General features: G+C 40.1%; 2 protein-coding genes across 11 annotated transcripts; one reads left to right on the forward strand and one right to left on the reverse strand.

The window, feature by feature from the left end:
* Window positions 1-4: 4 nt before the first annotated feature.
* On the forward strand, window positions 5-11,008 carry FBXW2 (F-box and WD repeat domain containing 2; the record flags this gene model as incomplete). Its single annotated transcript, XM_084494188.1, is given in 8 exon segments — window positions 5-268; window positions 271-384; window positions 1,919-2,336; window positions 4,128-4,322; window positions 5,071-5,204; window positions 5,830-5,916; window positions 6,349-6,518; window positions 9,438-11,008. Coding segments are annotated over 8 exon segments (1,671 nt in total). The 3' UTR covers window positions 9,727-11,008.
* Window positions 11,009-14,051: 3,043 nt separating this feature from the next.
* On the reverse strand, window positions 14,052-24,475 carry LOC311421823 (beta-1,4-galactosyltransferase galt-1-like). 10 transcript variants are annotated; one of them, XM_084494195.1, is made up of 4 exons: window positions 24,293-24,475; window positions 18,734-18,813; window positions 17,202-17,269; window positions 14,052-16,236 (listed from the first exon to the last, which is right to left on the reverse strand). In XM_084494195.1, exon 4 carries the CDS (start codon window positions 16,174-16,176, stop codon window positions 14,881-14,883), a length of 1,296 nt encoding a protein of 431 aa, XP_084350321.1. In that variant the 5' UTR covers window positions 16,177-16,236; window positions 17,202-17,269; window positions 18,734-18,813; window positions 24,293-24,475; the 3' UTR covers window positions 14,052-14,880. The 10 variants fall into 10 exon arrangements, with proteins under 10 accessions (XP_084350321.1, XP_084350325.1, XP_084350323.1 ...); XM_084494199.1 differs by lacking the exon at window positions 24,293-24,475 and adding an exon at window positions 23,831-24,237 and having other exon boundaries at window positions 17,202-17,280; window positions 18,734-18,758; XM_084494197.1 differs by lacking the exon at window positions 24,293-24,475 and adding an exon at window positions 23,831-24,237 and having other exon boundaries at window positions 17,202-17,280.
* Window positions 24,476-24,589: the final 114 nt, after the last annotated feature.

Here is a 24,589-nt window from a genome sequence, read left to right on the forward strand (position 1 = left end):
CGCGATGACGTTTGGAGGATGCGCCGGAAGCTGCCCGACTACGGAGAGCCGTGGGCTCCGGCCGAGTGCCTTCCCTCCGGGTGCCGGCCGGTTCGCCCGGCGCAGCTGCCACGGCGCGGGGCTCGCCTTCTCTCCGCGCCCTCTCCCCCCTCCCGGCCCCCCTCCCGCGTCGGGCGTGGCTGAGGCGCAGAGCAGTATCCGAGGGCGGCCGCTCCCGCGGGTGCCCGCAGGTTGTGGTGTGGGCTGCGGAAGTGGCGGGAGCCTGTCCTTTGCTGCGGGAGCGATGGCTGCGGGGAAGCCCCAGTCTCTGGCGGGCCCCGGGGGACCGCGCGAGCCGTGGCGGCTGCCTGCCGAAGGACGCTCCGCGCCTGGCCGCTACCTGAGGTGAGCGGGAGTTGTTGGGGCAGCTGCTGGTGGCTACAGCTGCGCTATATGTCTCCGGTCCTCGCCGTGCTTTGCGTGTGGAGGGAAATGGGAACGGGTGGGGGAGCGGCGCGGTTGTCGGATAACGCCTAGGAAAGAGCCCTGTGCACGCAGCGCCGGTTCCAGGCCCTCACAGCTGCTGTTGGTTTCAGCAGTAGCGGCATGTGCTGAATGCAACACACACCTTAGAGCTCACGTATTTTTTATCGTTAGGGAGACTGTTAGAAAACTGTGTTTGTTCTAAAGAGAACGTGTGCCTGTTATAGAGCAGCAGATACGCTTTCTGCCATACTTGCTGAGGAAAGCCCTTACGTGCTGTCAACAGTAACAGTGACTGCATGAACTTGTGACTCGACAGAAGCAGCTGATTTTGTGCATTTAATGCCCAGTGCTTTCCTGTGTTTTTATCAAGAATTGATACTTCTCTGCAGGCCACGTGCAGCTTCTCATAGTGAAGACTCTACTTTTCAGTGCTACTATGTCACGTTAAGAGGTGTTCTTTAAGGTTTTATTCTGTGAAGGTAAACAGAAATTCATTTCTGTACGGAAATACACATATTTGGCTCCCATTCAGATTCCTCAGTTGTTTGGATTTGGGAGCTTCTATTAATTAAATTTGGTTAGTTATCTAATGAGTGGAGTGAGTTCTTCCAAAGAAAATACATATAAATAAAGCTTTTTAACTGTTTGCCCGATGTTTCAAACATATTGTAGAAACCTGAGAATGCTACAGCATAGTATAAATGCATACAGATCACAGAGTTTAAGAAGTAGCGTTTGAAGCCTTCAGTTTCATGGTTAATTTTGTTCATTGGAAATAAACTGGAAAATAGGGAAAAAATTAAAGAGGTCAGAGAGATACAAAAGATGACTAACATTCTTCAATACAATTCTCCAGACATATCTTTGTATCTTTTTTAAAAATAAAGCAGCTAACTTTTTTTTTTCTTTCCCATAAAGTAGTTCAGGACAAAAGTCTGAATAAATTCTGTCAGTAACTAGCTTCTTATCCCTCTGTATGTTTTGTTCTCTTCCCTTTTTGAGTTAAACCATGAGTAAACTGTAAGACAGTGTTTATTTGCTGTAGTAGGTTTAAAACTTGAATCAACCCTTACTGGATTCAGAACTTAAAAATGTTAACCTGTAACAAGAAAGATGTAAATATTCATAATGAACACTAACATGCATTTGCTCTGTACAACTTGCTTCTAAGTCTTATACAGGTCAGACAATAGTTCAAAATTTGTGCAAATGCTCTTTACTAGCCTCATGAATATTTTATGTTTTGTTTGGTTACTTCAGTCTATGCTTTAACCAATGGAATACTGATGTACCAATAATAAAGATGTGATGCTTACCTTGTTTTCTGAATAGAACTAATACAGTATTTTGATGTATCACAGGTAAATTTTTCCATAACCTTATGGAGAAAAAGGACTTTGAAGCATGGCTTGATAACATTTCTATTACATTTCTTTCTCTGACGGACTTGCAGAAAAATGAAACTCTGGATCACCTGATTAGCTTGAGTGGAGCAGTCCAGCTCAGGCACCTCTCCAATAATCTAGAGATTCTTCTCAAGAGGGACTTCCTCAAACTCCTTCCATTGGAACTGAGTTTTTATCTGTTAAAATGGCTTGATCCTCAGACCTTACTCACATGTTGCCTCGTCTCTAAGCAATGGAATAAGGTTATAAGTGCCTGTACAGAGGTCTGGCAGACTGCATGTAAGAATTTGGGTTGGCAAATAGATGACTCTGTTCAGGATCCTCTACACTGGAAGAAGGTTTACCTAAAGGCTATTTCAAGGATGAAGCAGCTGAAGGACCATGAAGCCTTTGAGACATCATCTTTAATTGGACACAGTGCCAGAGTATATGCACTTTACTATAAAGATGGTCTTCTGTGCACAGGTAGGAAGTTCAGAAAACTTGTAGTCCTTTGTTATCTTCTACACAGCCTCATTTGATTAATTACAAGTTGATTTTCCTTGACCAGACAGGTTATTTTCATAGTGCTAACTCAGTTCAATGTGATTCAAAAATAAATTTATTTTGCAGTTTCTGAAGCTTCTGGATCTAGTAAGCTCACTAGTCGTTTTAATATTAAAAAAAAAAAAACAAAAACAAAAAAAAAAACACACACTCAAGGACACCAATTTCTTTACCAGTCAAAAAAAAGATGGCATCGTTGTTGCATATCATTCTTTGCATTAGCAAGCACATTTGAGAAGTACAGCTATGTTAGTTATCCTTTAGAAGATATATTAGGTTAAAGGGGCCTTGATTGGGCTGACTGTATGGTCACTGCAGTCTCTCAAGCTGTATGAGGCAAAGTGTCTTCCTTGTGACAATTTCTCTGATATATTCATAAGCACTTTCAGTTCTTAACATAATCTAAGCTCTTGTGTAAAGAACCATAAAGTAGATTTAACCTTGCTACTAATCTGACTTGCATATTGTATTGGTGGTTTCAGCTTCGTTCCTGAAGAGTGCAGACTTCAAGATTTCAGTTTGAACTCAGAAATACAGCCAGAACAAATACGAAACATTAAGTACGAAAGAATGGTAACTACTGTCAGAGTGTATTCCAAGGATTTCCCAATGACTTGAGATCACAGTGTTATAGAATAAGTTAGAAATAGTGGCTAAGTACCCTCACATCAGTTGGTACCTTAGGGTGTTTACTAGAAACTAGCAACTAGATGCTGGCCAGTCTTTCACTTTCCTAGTCAGCAGGGAAGGAAAATCCACACGAAGCAGCATTGTCAACTGTTACTGAAAAGTGGCACATTTATGTGCTGAAACTACAGGAGAATGAAAGAGAGAGAATGGTCTGGGCTCTTTTTCCTGCTCTCTAAAACCAGCAGACTTGAGTTATTGTTATAAGTTTATTTGCTTTTTTTTTAAAAAAAAAAAAAAAAAAAAAAAAAAAAAAAAAAACATACAGAGAAAGAAAGAAAAATGGCAGATGAGGGGATCTGGTATTCATCTGCTGTCTTTCCATCTTTCTCTATGGAGAGATTTGATGGACTCCTTTCCTACCTGAAACAAACTAAAACACAATATAATCAGTGGCTCCCCAAACCTGAGCGTGATCTATCTTATAAAGCTTCCAGGTGTGAGTGCTGGCATCTATGGAAGGGAAAATGGAAGGCAGACATCTAGCAGCATAATTAAGATGGTTAATTCTTTCCTGTGAGGAAAAGATGAGAGAGCTGGGACTACTTTCTCTGGAGAAAAGAAGGCCTGGGAGAATCCTAACAATATGCATAAATACCTAAATGGAGGGTAGAACCAGTTTCATCAAAGGTGTCCAGTGACAGGACAAGAGGCAGTCAGCAGAAACTGAAACACCAGAGGTGTCATCTGAACGTCAGGAAACCCTTGTGTTTTTTGTGTGTTTTTGTTTGTTTTGTTTTAGTTTGATTTTACTGTGCAGGTGATGGAGCACTGACACAGGTTGCCCAGAATGGTTGTAGAGTCTGCCTCCTTGGAGATACTCAAAAGCCATCTGTCCTGGGCAACTGGCTCTACATGGCCCTGCTTGAGTCAGGGGGGTTGATCTCCAGAGGTCCATTCCAGCCTCAACTGTTCTGTGATTCTGTGAAAATACTATGTTTAAGACAGAAATGAAATACTAGTAAAGGCTTGAAAATTGTATATATTATTCGCTTGCAATTATCCTGATACTTTATATTCTAGGATCAGATGACTTGTCTGCAAAACTGTGGGATGTAAGCACAGGTCAGTGCATCTATGGGATCCAGACACACACTTGTGCTACAGTGAAGTTTGATGAACAAAAGCTTGTAACAGGATCTTTTGATAACACAGTAGCCTGTTGGGAGTGGAGCTCTGGGGCAAAGACACAGCATTTCAGAGGACACACTGGTGCAGGTATGTTGAACTTCTCAGTTTTTAATTTCACCAGTCAAGTAATGTACATCACATATAATAGAACACATTATAATTTAAGTTAGCTTTCTGTACAATAGTGTATTGTTTTAAAGCTCTGTCCCTAATCACTTTTTGTGAGGGAAGTGGCCAGAACAGATCTAGATCTGTCTGTTCTTGGATAATGCCAAGGCATAGTAATATAGTTTTTTGCAGGAAAATAATACTAAGTGCAGTGGTGATGTAGTGCTCTAGAGTTCTGAATAAAAGAGGCAAGCCATATATAACAGGGAGCACGTGTCAATAGGAGATCTTTATACCCCCAAACTGGAGATGGTCTTACAGGAGAGAGCACAATAGATCCTGGGAATCTCTATTTGCATTTCTGTCTTAATTATCTGTCCTCTACCACAAAATATCCTCAACTCAGCTGTAGGTCTGTTCTTCTATGACATACCAGTTGTACTAATCCTGCTGAAATTGACTTCTTAGAACTATTGTCTTAGGAACTACGGTGATGTTACACTTCACTGTAATCCGGTCATAATAGAACCACTGATCTACATGCTTTTAATTTGAGCAAATAGTAGTTTTGTAGTGTACGTTTGGAGATGCACTGATAATTCATGTATACAGTTCAAGAACAACAGTTAAAACTGTAGTAGCTGATGCATTTTCACCCAGTTAGTGTCTCAGAAAAACACATGCACAGAGACTGGTATTCCTTATTTAAAACCCTCTCTGTTTGTAGTTTTTAGTGTGGATTACAATGATGAACTTGACGTTTTGGTCAGTGGCTCTGCAGACTTCACTGTGAAAGTGTGGGCCTTATCAACAGGAACATGCCTGAATACCCTTACTGGACACACAGAATGGGTCACTAAGGTGGGAATATTGATTTTTTAAATAAAAACACTTGCAAAAAACTGCCTTGCATGAAGTTTTTAGCATGTTCTGAATTTCTGTATCTTAATCGCAACCTTGTCCCTAAGTGCAGAACCTGAAAAATATCAAGAAATGTAGATAGTGCAAAACAACATTTTAAAAGAAAAAATACTTAAACTGTAACTAAACCTTTCAGAACATTGAAGAGATTTCTGTTCCAAAGAAGCTGGAGTACTACTAGGAATTGGTGTTCAATTCAAAGACCAAATGAATACAGTGGTTCTGAAAGAAAGTTACTCTAAAAATTATGTAGAAAAAGTAATGATCTTGATAACCAAAGTCTAAGCATGACAAGTGTTCTGAAGTTGAGAAACAGTATTTTCCTTGTGAGCATTTCAGAATTTGGAATGTGTGCTAGGGTGAGAATTATCTTAACGTATTAGTACAGTAAGTTCTCACTAGTAGGAGCAAAAAAAGTGTGAACAGCAGTTTCCCTTCAGTTGCTAAAAGTACCTGTATTGCCTTTAACAATCTGTGTAGCATACTCCTGTATAATGAAATGGAAAATACAAATGAATGCTTGGTTAACAGCATCAGAATAAGTCGTTACATCCTTCAATTACAGGTAGTTTTGCAGAAGTGCAAAGTCAAATCTCTTATGCATAGTCCTGGGGATTATATTCTTCTAAGTGCAGATAAGTATGAAATCAAGGTATGTACCGTATGTCATGAACACATCATTGTTCTTCCTAGGGAAACAGAATACTTGAGTGCTCTGCTGATTTACAACTAATATAGGACTTTTTCTCTCATAGTCCTTACTTGTAAAGTTGTGTTCAAGACAAGAAACTGTTTGGAAGCTAACTTTTCAATGCTTTCCATCATGTTTAGAATCAAATGGTAGCTTGACGTGAATGGTAATTTAAAAAAAAAAAAGTATTTTTTTTTCATGCCTAATGTGCTAATGTGACAGTGAAACACTTGGGGCAAATAGCGCTGTTTAAAGAAAATAAAGAAGAAAAGTATTTCTGAAAAACATTCATACATTCACCTGCTGTTTAACAAGAGACTGAGCCTATTTGAGTAATGGTTTATCACTTGAATGTTTTGTGGTCTTGACATGTTTTTTGTTTTTTAATTCTAGATTTGGCCTATTGGAAGGGAAATAAACTGCAAATGTTTGAAAACACTGTCTGTTTCTGAAGATCGCAGCATATCCCTGCAGCCCAGGCTGCACTTCGATGGTAAATACATAGTGTGCAGTTCAGCACTAGGATTATACCAGTGGGACTTTGCCAGCTATGATATTCTCAGGTAAATCTTTCATCTTAAAATGTGTAGAACTTATTCCAGTGGTGTACTTTGAAGAAAATATAAAGTATTCTGTGGAAGTATTATATGAAACTTAATGGTTTTAATAACTTTCTTTAGATGTGTAAAGATTTTTTTATCAAGATCCTTTTGAATTACATCTTTCTTCACACATATTCATAGAATCATCAAATGGCTTGGGTTGGAAGGGACCTTTAAGATCATCTAGTTCCAACCCCCATGCCATGGGCAGGGATGCCACCCACTAGATCAAGTTGCCCAGGGCCTCATCCAGCCTAGTCTGGAACACCTCCAGGGATGGGGCATCCACAACTTCTCTGGGCAACCTGTTCCAGTGCCTCACCACCCTCTGAGTGAAGAATTTCCTCCTAACCTTTAATCTAAATCTCCCCTCTTTTAATTTAAAGCCATTCCCCCTTGTCCTATCATTACCAAACAAAGCGGAAAGTTGTTCTCCATCTTTTTAAGTCCCCTTTAAGTACTTAAAGGTTGCAGTAAGGTCACCCTGGAGCCTTCTCTTCTTTAGGCTGAACAGCCCCAGCTCTCTCAGCCTTTCTTCACAGGAGGGGTGCTCCAGCCCTCTGATCAGCTTTGTGGCCTTCCACTGGACTCATTCTAACAGATCCACATCCTTGTACTTGGGGCCCCAGACCTGGATGTAGCACTACAAGTGGGACAGAGTAGAGGGGGACAATCCCCTCCCTTAACTGGCTGGCCACCCCTCTGTTGATGCAGCCCAGGATGCAGTTGGCCTTCTGGGCTGCAAGCGCACATTGCTGGCTCATGTCAAGCTTTTTGTCCGCTAGAACTCCCAAGTCCTCTGCAAGGCTGCTCTCAATGAGTTTTCCCAGTCTCGTGTCTGGGATTTCCCCAACCCAGGTGCAGCGCCTTGCACTTGGACTTGTTGAACCTCATGCGGCTCAAATGGGCCCACTTTTCTAGCTTGTCCAGGTCCCTTTGGATGGCATCCGTTCCCTCTTTGGTATCAACTGCACCACTCAACTTGGTGTCATTGCAAATTTGCAAAGGGTGTACTCGATCCTTCTGTCTATGTTGTTGATAAAGATATTAAACAGTACCAGTCCCAGGATAAACTCTTGAGGGACATCACTCATCAACAGACTCCACCCAGACATGGAGCCATTGACCACCACTCTCTGGGTGCGACCCTCAAGCCAATTCCTTATCCACTGAATGGTCCACCTTTCAAATCTGTAGCTCTCCAAGCTGAAGATCAGGATGTCATGTGGGACCGTGTCAAAGGCCTTACAGAAGTCCAGGCAGATGACATCAGTTGGTTTTCCTTTGTCAACTGATGCAGTCACTCCATCGTAGGAGGCCACCAGATTGGTCAGGCATGATTTATGCTTGGTGAAGCCATGCTGGCCCTCTCGGATCAACTCTTTGTCTTGCATGTGCCTTGACATTGCTTCCAGGAGGATCTTTTCCATGATCCTCCCAGGCACAGAAGTGAGGCTCACTGGTCTGTAGTTCCCCGAGTCCTCTTTTCTACCCTTTCTAAAAATGGGAGTGATGTTTCCTTTTTCCAGTCACCAGGGACTTCACCTAACTTCCAGGACTTCAAATACGATGGAGGGAGGCTTGGTTTGGCTTGGTTTCATTCTGTTTGTATTGACCAGATTTTATTGTAATTTATCACCTGTTAATACCAACCATTTGATTGCTGTTTTGCTTTCAGGCCACTAACTACTCCTCTATTTTCAATACATGAGCTACAGATTTTCAAAATAGACTTAAATCAGACTTTAGTGCTGTAGTTGTGAACATAAAACTAGTGACTGGAAGCTAATGTTGCTACCCAAATTGCTCTGCAGCAAACCAGAAGGCCATTTCTGCAGGTCATTTGACAGTACAAGGTATTAAAAAGACACTTTTCCCTTATATAGCACTATTGAACTGAAATCTGATATTCTCAATAACAGTGTGGAATGACAGTAAAATCAATGGGACTGCAAAAAAGGATCAAGTATTCTGTTTCAAAAAACAGAATGAGGTTCTGTCTGTTGGAAATGGTGTCATCAAAAATTGTAACTTATCAAAAAAGTGCATTCTAAAACTGTTAGCAGACTCTTAATTGAAATGTCATGAATATTGGAAGAGTACCTACTGTAGGAAGATCTACTTAAGGAGAATTGCTTCTTCAAAAGAGAAAGATTTTCTCTCACTGCTGAGAACAGTTTTTCATCTCCATATGTTTTTGTGCCTTAGTTCTGTGCTTTATGTAATGCTATGATCAAACACTCAGTCAGCTGTGGAAAACATTCTCTTTAATTTTTGTTCAAGTTTTGTTTATTAAGGCAACAAAATCCCAAAGGTTTAGTGGAACTAATATATTCAGTTATTTCTCCTTAAAGTAAAAATATTTAACTTACGCTAAGGGTCAGTAAAGCAACATTCTTGTAAGGACCAGTGCTGAATGATTTATTGTATTGTCACAAAAATACATTTCTGTGCTTTATTTCCAACTTTTGAAAGAGTGGTCAAAAGAATAGTATGAGACCTTGTACCTTTTTATAGACATTTAGGTGTGAAATCCCTATGAAATTTTTCTGTAAAATACAAGTACATCTGCTCTTGTGTGTATATCTGGAAATTGACTTCTTTTTTCTTCTGCTGCTGTGCAGAATCCCTTTCAAACCTTAACATTTATTTATCTTTAGAAGTGTCTGTCCTGAATGCAGAAAGCCTATGCTGAAACCACAGGCCTGACTTGAGTGCTCACTTCCTTGATTTGAAAAATTTTCATCTAGTTCTTCTTGAATAATTTAGAAAAGATGAGTTTAGATACTTCCTCTCTATAGACACATAAGAATTTGTTTTAATAATGCCGGTTCATGACTGTGTAGTGACAGAGTTTCTAACAACACTTTTATCTTCCAGGGTTATCAAGCCTCCTGACTTCTCAAATGTGTCCTTGCTGGGCTTTGGAGAGATATTTGCTCTACTATTTGATAACAGATACCTGTATATAATGGACTTGAGGACAGAAAAATTGATAAGCCGCTGGCCTCTACCAGAGTACAGAAAATCAAAGAGAGGTTCAAGTTTTTTAGCTGGTGAAATGTCTTGGTTAAATGGACTAAATGGCCAAAATGATATGGGCTTGGTTTTTGCCACCAGTATGCCAGACCACAGTATCCATTTGGTGTTATGGAAAGAACACGGCTGAAAAGATCACGTATGCAGATTCTTCAGGACTATCAGCAGTGTGTCCATAAAATGAAACTTTGCATGAACCAAAGTTGCACACCTAGTGGTATCACCATGCAGTGCACAATCATTTACTTTTATTTGGGCATTTGGGAATGAGTTGTTTTTGACATAATGCAACACAGCATGCTAACAGTATTCGCCACTAAATTTGTCTTTTACTCATGTTTAAGCATACCTTTATGGGCTCTGAAGCATAGCTTGTAATGTTTAAACTATTCAAATCCACCATTAAGTCTAAAATGAAATAATGCTTGTACCTGACTTCTGCCCTGTTTTTTTTGTTTTGTTTTTTTTTGGCTGTTGGAACAGAAGGTGGATGAAGCTACTATTTTAGAGTAGACTTTTGTGTTTGTTTTTTTTTTTTTTTTTTTATATATGTATCAGCAAATACTGGTTACAGTGCATGGCTGCTTTTTTAACTTGAATGCGAACATAGACCTTTTCTCTCCCTGGTACTGATTTTTGTCAAAATGTTTTTTTCCTTGAGATAGCTTTAAGCACCTATCTTTGAAATTGGGAATCAACACAGTCCTTTAACTAGGGTCAGATGCTAACAATAATAATTTAAGCTCAGGAATATGTCGATATGAGCTTTCCTCAGACAGAATGAATCAACTTTTCATCTATCTGATTGCCACAGCAATTAACCTTAGAGAACATCTGACAGTATTATCATATTTACTGGTGGTTTTCTCACTCAGAATGATTTGATCAGTATTTTATAGTTCACGTTTCCTATGGCTTGTGTGAGAATGTAATTTAGTTTGCAGATAGTTAGAAATTAAATGAATCAGAGGATGGTGTTCAATGCGTACACCAAGAATCACACTTATATCAATTGATGTCTAGCAGCCATACACTTTTCCCAGAAAGTTGAAGTTAATATAATTACACACTTAAAGTAGTTGTTGCATCTAGATTTAGAAAGCAGGGGCATATGTGAACGGTACATCTCTGAAAAGAAAAAAAAATGAAAATTTGGAAAAAAAAAAAAACAAAAAACAAGCATAGGAGTGGAAAAACATCTACTTTGATCAGCTGTAAGAGACCAGATAAACAGATGAGTTAACTATCGAGTAGCAATACTCGACATATTTTTGTGGTGTATGACGTGTACTTAAAAGCTGTATCAATGACATCTCAACTCCCGTGCTTTAGAAGTACTTTGAGGTGGTTTCTTTATTTTGTTTTTGTTTTCCTTACAATAAAATCTCCCCTTAGTGTCTATTTTTACACAAGCTGAAAACAGGTGTTTTCATGAAGATTGGCTCAGGTCCCTGAAAAGATGAATTTGTATTTTAAGTGTGATGTTTTTTCTTTCCAGTATTTACCTGTGGAGACCTAGTTCCTTGTGTAGTAATGAACAAAGGTATATAGTATGAATTGCAGCAACGGAAGGAGAATGTTTATAGGCAAGAATCAATACTGGAATGACGTGGTAGGAATTGCATGAATTCATGGTGGAGCAGCATCTCTTGAATACAAGGCTGGAGTCTTTACCCAGTTTTCCACCTTTATTCATGCCAATTTACTTTGAAATTATGCTTGTAGTTAAGGATTTTATCAGGTAGAAGCCAAATTCACAGCACTTTATTTAAACAATGCCAAGTGGGGCACATGTGATGATCTCTTACAGCTTTTGCTATCTCACTCAAAAGTGAAAAACAAAACCAGCATCAAAGAGAGAGCTTGCAATAACCTGTCTGTAAATGCAGGTCTCATTATTCCTAAGGGGAGCGTAACTATGCTGTGCTTGATGTGTGCAGTAACTCATGTTAAACAAGCTGTGTGAAGATGGGACATGTATAAAACATTGCATTAACCTTGAAAGCTTAATAAGATTCCTTCACAGGAGTTTAGGCAGGAACATGCCAAAAATGCCATTCTACTCAAGTTGATGAAATGTGGATTGAATATTTGGACTGCAAGATGAATGAAAAGCTTGAAGAGTGGTCATTAGCGATATGAAATCCAACTGCTGTCCAGTTAATAGTATTCTTCAAGGGCCAGAATTGGTTATTTTTGTATTAGTGGCCCTGATGATGCAGAGTGCCTTCTCAGCATGTTTAACAATTCTAAATCGGAGGTGCAAGGTGGGAACCCAGAGGAAGGGGAAGAGTCAATATGCAAGGGAATGGGGAATGCTGTTCTGAGGGACTAACTGACTGGACAAATGGGCTTGCAGAAGTCTTGAGTTTAACCAAAGCAAATGCACTATTCTGCATCTGAGAATCATCCTACACAAAGGGATAGCTGGAGACACCTCAATGGCTTTACAGGAATGGACCCGGGGGTGCTATTGTACAGCAAATTGAACATTAATCACTAGTATGCCCTTATGACACAGAAGGCCAACTGTACACTAACGTTCTACCAAGTACATAGCTGGTAGTTCAAGGGAAGAGATTCTTAACTTACGTTCAACATTCAAGAGAGCATCTGCAACCACATTCAGTGTTGAGTTCTCCAGTACAAAATAGACAATTATGTACTGGAACAGGTCCAGTGAGAGGCTGCAGAGATGGACAGCGAGCTGAAGCACCAGATGTCTGAAAACCTGTGAAAACTGAATTCAACCTTCCAGACAGAATACGTGAGAAGGGAGGGCTGGGGGTGGAAAAGTTGGTATGAACTATTACAGTCACCAGCTATCTATTAACATGGTGTAGAGAAGACAAAATCAGACATACCAGCATCTTGCAGCAAGATAAGGGCCAATGGTCACAAACTGTGCAATAAGAGTTCTGGCGAGCTTTAATGAAAATATGCTCTCCACTGTGAGGGCAGTTTAACACTACAACGGGTAGCCCAGAGAGGTTGTGTGTCTAGCTAACCTAAACAAAAACCCGAAGAACACCTGCTTCCTTACCCTCCTTTGAGCAGGGAGTTGGAATGGAGACTTCCAGCTGACCCTTCTAAATTATGAATCCGTAATTCTCAATGGACCTCTTGCCAAGCACTAAATTCTTTTCAGCATTGTGCCAGAGTGTGCAAGCAGAAATGTATGACAGGCAGCATCCAGTACAGAGTATACTGCTGTTCTACCCTTTTAGTTTTACTAGAAAGGAGAAAAAAAAAAAGAAAAAAAAAAAAAAAAAAAAACTTTTAGCCTATACAAGGCAGCTGATGTTTATTTTAAACACAATGAGCAAGCAGGCATTTACTTACACTCTGACTCTTGAAGGCTTCCAGGTAAAAGTTCCACCCGAACCTAAGCAACTCATGACAGAGCTCCTTCAGAGGTATGTGCAACCATAAAACTGATGATAGAATGAAAATATGATTTTGGCATAGAAGATAAATGAAAGCCTACTCCCACACATATCTCCTGCTCTCTCTCTCACATCAGACTAATACTTCTGCCCCTCCACAGGAAAGTTCCAGTATATTGCCAGATCAGTAGATGCAGTACAATGCACTTACTGGGGTTTAGCAAAAATGAAAAATGACTGAAATTGTAAAAGTACAGTGAGCATATTTTTTTTTCTCCTTCCTATCTGACCATTCAATAGAAATGAATGATACATTTTACTTTTTTTTTTCCTTTTTAGATAGGGATTGGGGGAAAAAAAAAAAGTGTCTTCTGTACCTTTATACCCACATAAGGCAGGAACACAAAAAAACACCCCACCACATAAAATAGCAAAATCATCTGCTAATTTTGCTGAACAAAGAAACAGTTTGTTAAGAGGCTTTAAGGTGCTGGGAAAAGAAAAAAACTATCACATACCAAAGTTATCATGTATCATAAGCGGTCCTTTTTCCCTTCAATTATTCTGACGAATTGGTCTTCAGTTCACAGACACCTATTTTTTTCATCAACATCAGGCTATATACCTTCCCTCTGTTTTAAAGCTTTCCAACGAGACACAGCACATTCTTACTAACTCATAAAAGCTCTGGGTAGCAAAAAAGGACTTCTTAAAGTTACAGGTCACAAAAAAAAAAAAACAGTCAAAGAGCTTTTTGACTTAGCATAACTCCAACAACTATGTTTAGTGTTGCAATATATTAACACTTTAACAAAACCTATTTCCAATAATACTTTTTGAAATTATTATTAAAACCTCCCTTCTCCATTCCCCCCCCCCACCATTGATGAAACAGGTAATTTCTGCTTGGTTATTTTTCACAATGCATTTTCTTATATAACGTGGTGCATAAAAATTTGGTACCCAAATCATGACATAGGAACTGCAAGAATTAAGTTAGTTTTACTGCTAAACACTGTAGTTACTTTTTTTGTACATAGGTAAAAAAAAATGCAAATGGATCATAACATTATTTAAATCAGTTGAGAGAGACTATTTTATTCTTTTTAGTTTAAAGCAAACTCATATTTTTTTCCAGAAAAGGTAATACCATCTGTATTGATCCTTGCAATCATTAAATGGCTTATGGCTTTGCTAAAAGTTCCTGTTTCCCTTAAAAAGCGACTCATTTAATAAGTGACAATTCTAGTGCTGTAGCTGGTATGTTTTCTCATCCTGTCTCTGATATTTTTAATGAACTGCAGTGTTAATTTCAATGTAGCTATTCATCTGGCAGATGTTGTCCCATGCTACTGCTTAATAAGCATTGCTAAACACATATGTATTTTTTTAATCCACCCAGTTCTTCAGAGATACAAAGAGCCAAACATCCATTCATTCTTCAGGCAGGTTTCTTGTACATGGTAACACATATAGGAAAGTGACAAAAGAAAAAGAAAGCTGGAAATCAGTATTTATTCTAATTTCTGCATGTTCATTTCCAATGCATTTAATAATATCCTTTCATAGTTAGGGACAGGTAAAAGCACTCATCTCACTACGCCTCAGCTCTTCCATCTAAAAAGGTTGCAGCAAAGACTTCATCTGAGGAACCCAACTCTTCATCAGCACTCAGCCAATTTTTACAAGGTACCATATCTCATTTCACAGCTAAAATGCATTTATGTTTGGATGGTACATAAAAGGGCTGTTCTCCCAAAGATTGTACAAAGATTACAGGATGTAATCTTCAGGTGCAAGAGATTTTTAATGTGATCTCTGAATGATATCCAGTGCCTCCCTGACACATAGACAACTCTCCACTTTTCCTCCTTATAGACAAAGTTTCGCTTTTGAGCTTACAGTACTGCTTGACGTAGCACTTTGTTAACATTCATGATTAATGATGAGTTATATTTCCACAGTGACGTATCCCTGATGAGGGATTCTTTAGGAAGATTCCCTTGAAGGGGTACCCGACAGTGATAAATGAGGGCCACATCCATTGGAACATTCACACTGGTCCCATAAGCGCGTAGGACAGAGTGGACGGAAGTCTGAATCACCCTTCTTGGATCAATTATCATTTTCTTGGGATTGATCACCTCCCTCCTGTCAGGTTCTCTGTGCACATGCTGTAGTATGTTAACACCTGGCACGGTATTCCAAGACGAAATGTTGAACACAGGAGTCGATATGGTTTCTGGGAAGATATGGTTCTCAAAGAGAAAAATGCCAGTCCCTGGATTTTGCTCCTGAAGACTGCTCATCATTGTTTTCCAGTCTGGGTGCTTAAGGGGAAGAATTATTTCATCAGCATCATTAAGAACCACAAACTTACTCCTCTGCATGTTACGGTATATACAGTCATTTAGAGCTGTGATTTGTCCATAGTAGCCGATGTGTGTTCCATCCATAGAAAAATGCCATTTAGAGGACACCTTGAGGTATGAGTTTATTGGCCAAGGAATGATCTCCACAGTTCCTTCTTTCATATAAAACTTCAAGACTTTCTCCATCAGCTGGCTGCAGCTGTTCTTATAGACTACAACTTTCTGTACCCCAAGAATCTTGTACATTTCCATACTTTGTATAAACTGTAAGACATTGTTGTAATTTCCAAACATGGCAGAGATGCATACAGTGAAGTCAACAGAGAAGGTCTCAGCCTTGCGGTTCTTAATTTCAAACCTTGGTAGCTGGTCAATATTTCCGTGCGGAGACTGATGAATTGATACATGTGTTGGATCGCAGTTTTCAGGTTCCACACAAACTATATCTGCCGCACCATAAGGGAATCCAAATCTATCTGAGTGAACATCAATTTTTGCTTTTGATACATATATCTTTCCATGGGGCTGGCAGCAAAACCAACAGTAAAGTTCTTTTACATCTTCATGGTGAACAATCCCAATCACACGAGTGACTTTGCCTTCTCTGTCATCAAAGTATGGGGATATAATAAAAGTTCTGTTATCCTTTAATGGCGTTATTGTTTTATTTGTAATTTCCCTTCTACATCTTCTACCTTCCTGTATTATTTTTGGCAGGTGAGCAAGTCTCTGTAATCTAATATATGAAAATGTGACCATTGAAGTTAGAGTAATAATGCACACAGTGGCAGCAAAGTATGATTTTTTCCCACCACAAAACATTTTGAAAATATCTAAATGTAGATGCAAACTTCTTCGTCCTTGCAGTTTATGCTGCTGTATCTGCAGGAAAGAAAATATTTAGTATAAGATAATATTGACTCATGTTCATTGCTGAAAAATTTCGGAAACAATATTGGGGAGGGGGACAAATCTCTGTCACTGTGCAGAAGAAAAAAAAAAAAAAACTTTAAATGAATGGCTGGTACTGTCTGTGACACTCTGAATGCACCTATATTTCAGATGTTTGGAATAATTTTTGTTAATGCAGGGTTCTTTGGGTACCAGATGTGAAAAAATATGACAGAGGTGTATATACAGGAGAACAGGGAGCCATTATGCATTATTTTTTCATAAAGAATATTTTAGAACATTAAATAGTACCTAATTTTTAAAGCAAAAAAAAAAAATCTATGTAGTATACATGCAGATGACACACAAACTGAACTCAGTTGGCCTTCTCACAAAGTAAGGGGCAGACATATCAATGAAATATATGCAGAATTGATCAGAGAAGAAATATATCAATCAGGGATTATTACACATGATGGTCCATATATAGTCATATTTACACATATAATGTGTAAATTCCCTAATTAGTGTTTCACCACAAATGAGGCAATACATACAGAGGAAGGTCAGTTTGTACAATTCATCAGAAGACAAGCGAATGTATAGCTGGGGGGTGATAAAAATCTTAGCTTCTCAGTTACCAGCTCTACACTACTTAGCACTGCACAAGGCAGAGCTTGCAGGGAAGGCTGCCTCCTATTATTACTATTACCAGAGATCTGTGTCTTCTGACACTGCATTAATGCTGGTACTGCTCCTAGCATGGCTGGGGAGGGGTCAGCTCTTGATTTTCTGCTGCTACAGGAACAGATGCATCTCTGAGCATCTAGCTGGCCAAAGTCTCTTGCAGCACTCTACTGTGAGCAAGTGTTAACATACGACTGGCAGCCTATGGCACTCTCAATCAGTAATTTCTGCAAATTGAGCTAAAATTACATTTTTCCTTATAAATTTACCTTTAGCCATCCAGATGTGATCCACAAATAGTAAGGTGACAGCAAGTCTCTTCAAAGGCCTGCTTGTGCTGCAATGATTCTTGGAAGAAGCATGACACAGATTAATCATATTAATGTTACGCCAGAAAACTAGACTGGTAGAAAAAAAATATCCCTGAATTCCAGCAAGAAGAGTGGGGTAAAATGCCAAGATAGAATAAACCAATCCTATTGCATAAGATGAAAAAAATGTATCTACAGACCCAGTTATTACTGCAAAAAGCTAGCTGCTCATAAACAAACAAATAAATAAAAGAGCCAGATTTCCATGTGTATTATTTATAGAAAAAATAAGTACCAATGCCATAGGTTTAGTAGATATTGGAAGGCTCTCCTACTTCTTATCCTTCCATTTTCTTCTCAAGGATCTTAATAAAAATCACTTGCATTTTTGGAGGGATCTGGCATCTTCTGAAAGTGCTAGATCTCTAACAATACTTTTTCCATAGCATATTACTCAGTCTATTGTAAAATAATAATTACACCTATTATTTCACACTTTTTTTTTCATATTTCACATATTGCCTAGATCTATTTTGAGAGCATCTAGCTCAATATTGTTTTATGATGGAACAAAATACTAGCATGTTTAAAGAAATGCAAAAAAGAGAACTAGAAAGTACCTAAACACATAAATTCATAGTTTTGATCCAGTTACCATACTCAGCAACTTCACAGCTTTGGAAGTCCCTAAATGCTCTAGCAGCTTTACTGTTTGGCTTGAAAAATTCCCCTATGGTCTGTTTTTCTGCTTAAAGACAGTGCTTTCTAGCCAGAGGGGAAAAAAATAAATAATAATAATAATAAAAATCTAGCTTCTTAATATACCAATCTAGCTTCTGTGTCTCCAAGGAAAAAAATAATTGCCCAAGCCTTCAGAATTGTGTGCAGAATTTTCCCAATTGTCCTTTCCTCAAAAAGCACAGGAGAGATGTATTCACAATAAAAACCTTAAAGTGCCCAATTTGCCAAGGCTGGTGTTTTTTATATTACACTTTTATAGCTATCAAGAAATTTCTTTGCAGAGCAGAACTGTCACAAGGCATCAAAAAGCTCACTGCCTTTCACTACTCAGAAAGCAGAACAGCAGCAGCAGACCATACTGACAATACTGACAATACTGACTCTGTTCTGAATATGAGGTGGAGAATCCCCCATGGAAGTCCTTATAATTTAGAGCAGAACTGCAATTAAATACATGGTTAAGAGCCTGCTACAGTTATGCAATTCAGTGATGAAGATTTGTGACTGAGAAAAACTCAAATTTGATGTGTCTCTTTATCAAACATTTTGAAAACGGCCAAGAAATTTCCCTGAAACATTTAGTGTTCTTATTCCCAAACTGTTATATATTTTAGCAGTCTTACAACACAGTTTGTCTTTCTGTCAATCACTTATTTCTTAAAATATTGTTCAGTCTTATAGGCTAATTAGTTTTTAATAAAGAAATATCCCAACATATCATCATTAAAAGTATAGAAGCCGTTTATTACCTGTTATTTCTTCTTCTTTTGCTGGCTATAAATGGATGACAAAAAGTTATCATTTCAATTTTGTTTTGAATAGTGAACATCTGAAAGAAAAAGTACCTTTTAAAGCAGACACCTGAGTGAAGTTTTGTTCTGCTCAACAACTGATTTTTTTTTTTTTTTTGCTAAAATGTATCTACTAATTGTTTATTCTAATCAGATAAAAGCACTTTTTTTTTTTTTTTTTAAAGATAATCTGCAATAAATGTTCTATACAGAACAATACTGAGGAGAAGAAAAAGTTGGTACAATACCTAAGACACATGCCAACACACTCTGCTTCAAATGACTAGTGTTCTTTAATGTGCATAATACTGGCCACACCTACCAGAAAAACAAGTTTTCCTTCTCTTGAGCAAAGCATACAGTTGCTTCCCAAGAACTTGATTTACATTACAAACTTGAATATGGAGTTGTCCAAGCAAATCAAACCTAGGCACATAGGTAAAGCCAATTGGTTTCCTTCTGGAAATTAATCATGCATGTTGATATATCTGTGGTTCGCATGCATACTTAAAGAGAGCTTTAAAAATATACTCTATAATTGGTTTTGTTTGTTTGTTTTCAGTAATGTACATTTTTTTCAGTAAAGTACTATAGGCTTAATTAAGATAGGCAAAAACAGATTCAGATGACAAAGTGTGAGAGAGATCCAAAACAACAGCAGTTTCTAGAAGCAGACACAAAGAGCAAAATATAACAGTCAAGACACACCAGAGAACTGCATCTTAAAGAAAATAAATATTTAGGAGTTAAATTCACAGTTTTCCTGACATGTGACTCATGAATTTTTACCTCCTGAGATCAATAGAACAGAAATCTAGTCAGGAAATACATGAAGTCAGATTAATGAGGAAATGTGCATTTTTTATATTCTCTCACTACTGAGAGTACATGGCAAATTTTAACTTCAAAAATACGTATCCAGAGTATTTTAAAGAGCTTATTTTCTTTTAATAATAATAATTAATTCATTTTTTTTACTTTCATTCCAATTAGTATTAAAGTAGAATATGATACAAATCATACAGATTTGCTTTAATACTAAATTAAGCTAATGGTATCAATGACTACTTCACACTATATTGTTCTTTTTCAGTATTCCCATTAAGAGCAAAAAGCCTTTCTTCCTCCCTGCATTTACGGACTGCAGTCATATCCCCTCCTAATCTTCACTTTTAATACTTTTTTCATTAAATAAGGCAGGATGTTCTAGTTTCTTCTTATAAGAAGCATTCTTCCCTGATCAGTTGCTTTTGCACAGTTGGTCCAGTTTCAGTTCCTCTCTAGCACAGGTGATCAGAAATACATTTGTAAATGAGAGTTGCAAGCCCTCACATACTGGACATATTCTTTCTTAACATGTGCTAAGACTACTTTTTTTTTTTGCACACACATCACATTGGAGTGATACATCTGAGCTTGTCATGAGACCAATATTAATACACTGACTCAGTTTTCCAGCCAACTGCAGTTACACAACATGCTTTCTTCTGCTGCAAAGTTGTAATAAAGAGCGTCTATCCCAGCTGACTAAATTAATTACATTTCTCTTTATCTCTTTACTTACAGTCCTCAAAAAAAATAAAGATAAAAATAAAAAAATAAAATAAAAATAAAAATGCTCAAAAACCCTGTGCGTGATAAGATTGCACTTAGAAACTTCCACACACTTAAATAGTCTTTCTTTTTTCCTTCCTACAAAAGGGAACTACTTGTGCTTTCTTTGCCACATTGTACCAATATGATCATGACATATTTATTAAACACCTGTCACTGGTTCTTCAGTAACTTGTCTATCTTAGAATTTTGTAATGGAAATTATTCAATACTAGCCTCTAAATGGAGTGTTGTTTTTACCTTTGCAGTACAACTCCTATTTTCAGACCTTCTTTTCCTGAACTCTCCACAATTAGCATTATCCTTACTAAAATGTGGAACAAAGAGCTAATTTAGTTCTACAGCCCTTCACAGATCATTATTAATCTCACCCACATCTTCCCTGTGTTGTGTCTTTCCTCCTTAATTTATTTTCTTTGTATTGAGACAGGTGAAGATCTTTTATCCTGCTCATTTCAGTATCTTCACAAAGACATCTACATTAAGGGTGGTTGTTTTTTTTTTTTTTTTTTTTTTTTTTAATAATTCTCACCTTACTCTTCTACCTCTCAAAATGGGGTGGGGCAGAGGTGGAGGGTGGCAAAATAAATTTATTTCAGGGGTCAGCTGACAGATGTAATTACAAAATTTCAGTCACTAATAAACAGTATTAGCATCAGAAGTAGAGGAACACTATACAGCCTAAAACTTGGCTTCTTTGGGGTTTAACTGAAAGCAAGCTACTATTAATGGATAGCTTTATTAATATATTGTTTTTCATAAAATTTATTCCTTCTTCTTTGCTTTATGGCTTTGCCAAAAGCAACCACACATACCAACAGTGCTTAAATAAAAATTCCAAAGACTAACAATAATTTTGCCATCTTAATCTGGATTCTGTCACTAAACTTTTGATAGTTCAGCTTCTTCTCTTTGAAATGCCAGAGTTCTGGCATTCCATGATCTTACATGATCCAAAGTCAGAAGAATAATTTTTGAAGGGTTAAACTGAGGACAGTATTATTTCACTGTTGATAGAATATTGCTCTTGAAGAATTAAACTGGCAATTTCTATTTTAAAAGCAATGAAGGTAAACCAGAGAGTAATTCCATTAACTTAGTTTGAGCCATGAGACTTGTCAAGCACACATATCCCTGTACACACACAAAAAATCTGCCATACACCCATAAACCCATTGTAAACAATTAGACTTTGTATCCTTTGAACAGAAATAGGTCAGGTAAAATAAAAGTTGCATGACAGTATTTAAAGAGTGTTATTTCAACTTATTGTTTTTATCACTGTATTGGTTTTGGCTGGGAGGGAGTTAATTTTCTTATTTGCATCTCATATGGTGCTATGTTTTGGATTTGTGACCAAAACAGTGTTAATAACACACAATGTTTTAGCTACTGCTGAACAGTGCTTACACAGGGTCAAGGCTTTTTCTGCTTCATGCATTGGGTCCCTGTGAGTAGTCTGAGGGTACACAAGAAGCTTGGAGTGGACACAGATGAGAGAGCTGAACCAAACCAACAAAAGGAAGAAGCTAGAGGAAAGGAGGGGGAGAACACTTAGGGTTATGGTGTTCATCTTCTCAACCGTTAGGTGTAAAGAGGCCCTGCTTTTCCAGAAATGGCTGAACACCTGTCTGCTGATGGGAAGTAGTGAATGAATTCCTTGTTTTGTTTTGCTTGTTCATGCAGCTTTGCATTATCCATTAAACTGTCTTTAATGCAACCCACGTGTTTTCTCATTTTTGCCCTTCTGGTTCATTTCCCCATCCTACTGGGGGTGGTGGGATGAGTAAGAAGTGGCTGTGTGGGGCTCTGCTGCCTACCAGGTTGTGGTGGTTTTGCCCTGTCGGGCAGCTGAACTCCACCACAGCCACTCTCTCACTCCCCCTCCTCAAAGAAAAAGGGTGAAAAAATATGATGGAAGAGGCTCAAGGGTTTAGATAAGGACAGGAAGGTCCCTCACCAATTATTGTCACAGGCAAAATAAACTTGGCATAGGGAGATTAATATAATTTATTGCCTATCACTACCAGACTAGAACAGTGAGAAACTAAAAGCAAACTAAAACCATTCCCCCCCCCCCCATCCACCTTCTTCTATGTCCTCCCCTCAAGTGGTGCAGGGGACCAGGGAACTGGGGCTACAGTCAGTCCACAACATGGCCCCTCTGCTCCAGCATGGGGTCCCTGCCATAGGATGCCATCCTTCCTGAACTAATCCTACATGGGATTCCCACAGACAGCAGCTTCAAGAACTGCCCTATATGGGTCTGTACCATAGGATCCATTTTTCAGGAGCAAACTGCTGCAACATGGATTCTGCAGGAGTGGCAGCTCCTGCCAGATCACCTGCTACTGCGTCGACTCCTCTCCACAGGCTACAGGTCCAGCCTGGAATCTGCTTCGGTGGGTGCTCTCTGTGGGCCACAGCCTCCTTCAGGACATATTCACCAACTCCACCTTGGGCTCCTCCATGGGCTGCAGTGTGGAGATCTGCTCCACTGTGATACCCATGGGTTGCAGGGGGACAATCTGCTCCACCATGGTCCTCTCCACAGGCTGCAGGGGAAGTTCTGCTCTGGAGCCTGGAGTAGCTCCTGCCCTCCTTTTTCACTGATGTTGGTGTCTGCAGGGCTGTTTCTCACTCCTCTCTGACAGCTGCTGTTGTGTGGCAGTTTTTTTGTTGTTTGTTTTTCCCTTTCTTAAATACACTCTCACAGAGGCACAACCAGCATTGCTCACTGGCTCAGCTCAGGCCAGCGATGGGTCTCTTTTGATGCCAACTGGAGCTGGCTCTTATCTGACATGGGGCAGCTTCTGGACTCTGCTCAGAGAGGCCACCCTTGTAGACCTCTCCACCACCACCACCCCCAAAGCCCCTGCCATGTAAACCCAATACAAAGGGTTAACCCACAACACACACTGAAACCATTCCTTCAAGAAGTTATGCATTTTTTAAATCTAAAATTAAACTCCCACGCTTGTAGTGCATTTAGATAGAGACTTCAAAAATTGTGTTTTACAATTAATAAACACCTCAAACTTACCATCCAGGGGCCAACATCAGTACCCCAAAATAATGTTATAGCTGACCGATATCTTACTTGCTCTTTTGTGGGTGGAAATAAAAATCCTGAGCATGGCGAGTCTCTTTTGCAAGTGATGCCAGTTACAGGATCCCAAGCGGGCGCTGCAGCCTGACACCCTCACCGTGCCCAGCAGTTTACCAAATATCCGACAGCAACACGCCCCTCTCCCTGCTGCCTCCGGTCCTCGTCCCGTAGGTTCGCCTTTCCTAGCGCAGGCTGACGCCGGAGCGTCGCTGCCGGCACGACTGTAAACGCAGCACGGCGCGAAGCTGAACCACGGCGGAGCGCCGGCGCTAGCGGAGCTCTGTCCCCCTTCTTCCCCCCAAACTCGCGTCACCGAAACCAGCAGCGATTACCTCCGTGGCGGCTACGCCAGAGCCTCCGTCTCCGCAGCCCCAGGAAAGGCGGGGTCGGCTGGCTGGGAAGGTGCGGCAGCTGCGGGCGGGGCAGCGAGCGGCGCGGCTAGCCCCCGCCCCGCGGGACGCCCCGTGAGCGGCTGCGGCACTAGACGAGCCACCGGCAGGGCCGCTGCCGCGCTCGCTCCCGTTATTGTGCCCCCACCCCCGTCGACCCGCGTGGAGCAGACCCCGCACTCCACAGCACCGCTCGCGCGGGGCTGGGGTCGCGGGGCGCCGGCCCGCTCTGGCGCCGCCACACGCAGGGCGCCGCGCACGGCGCCGGTATCGGCGGGCCGCGAGGGCCACCGGGCAGCCGCTCCAGCGGAGCGGGGCTCCAGGCAGCCGGCCAGATCACTGCGGCGAGCGCCGCACCGCTTGTGCCTCTGGCCGGTCCTGGCGAAATGCCTTCGTTCCCCTCACCTCCGGAGGTTCGCCGAGGCATTCATCGGGGTGGCTCCCTGCAAGGCTGGGTTACGCGGAGGCCAGTCCCAGGACGCTGACACGGACGGGGCTGTGTCTCGGCCAGCACCGGTCCCGGGAGCAAAACGGGGCCGCCGGTCTGCCCAATCGTCTGGAGAAGTGCCGGGCCGAACAGGGCTTGCCCATCCCGCGCCAGGCCCGTCCCCGCAGCTCAGTCTGCCCTGGTCCAGATGCCGTGCACGGGGACATGTTCCCACACCAGCATCCCGGGAATGAACAGCAAAGAGAGCGCAACTG

The sequence above is a fragment of the Aythya ferina genome (genome assembly GCF_964211825.1).
Source record: "Aythya ferina genome assembly, chromosome: 20".
Lineage (NCBI taxonomy): Eukaryota > Metazoa > Chordata > Aves > Anseriformes > Anatidae > Aythya > Aythya ferina.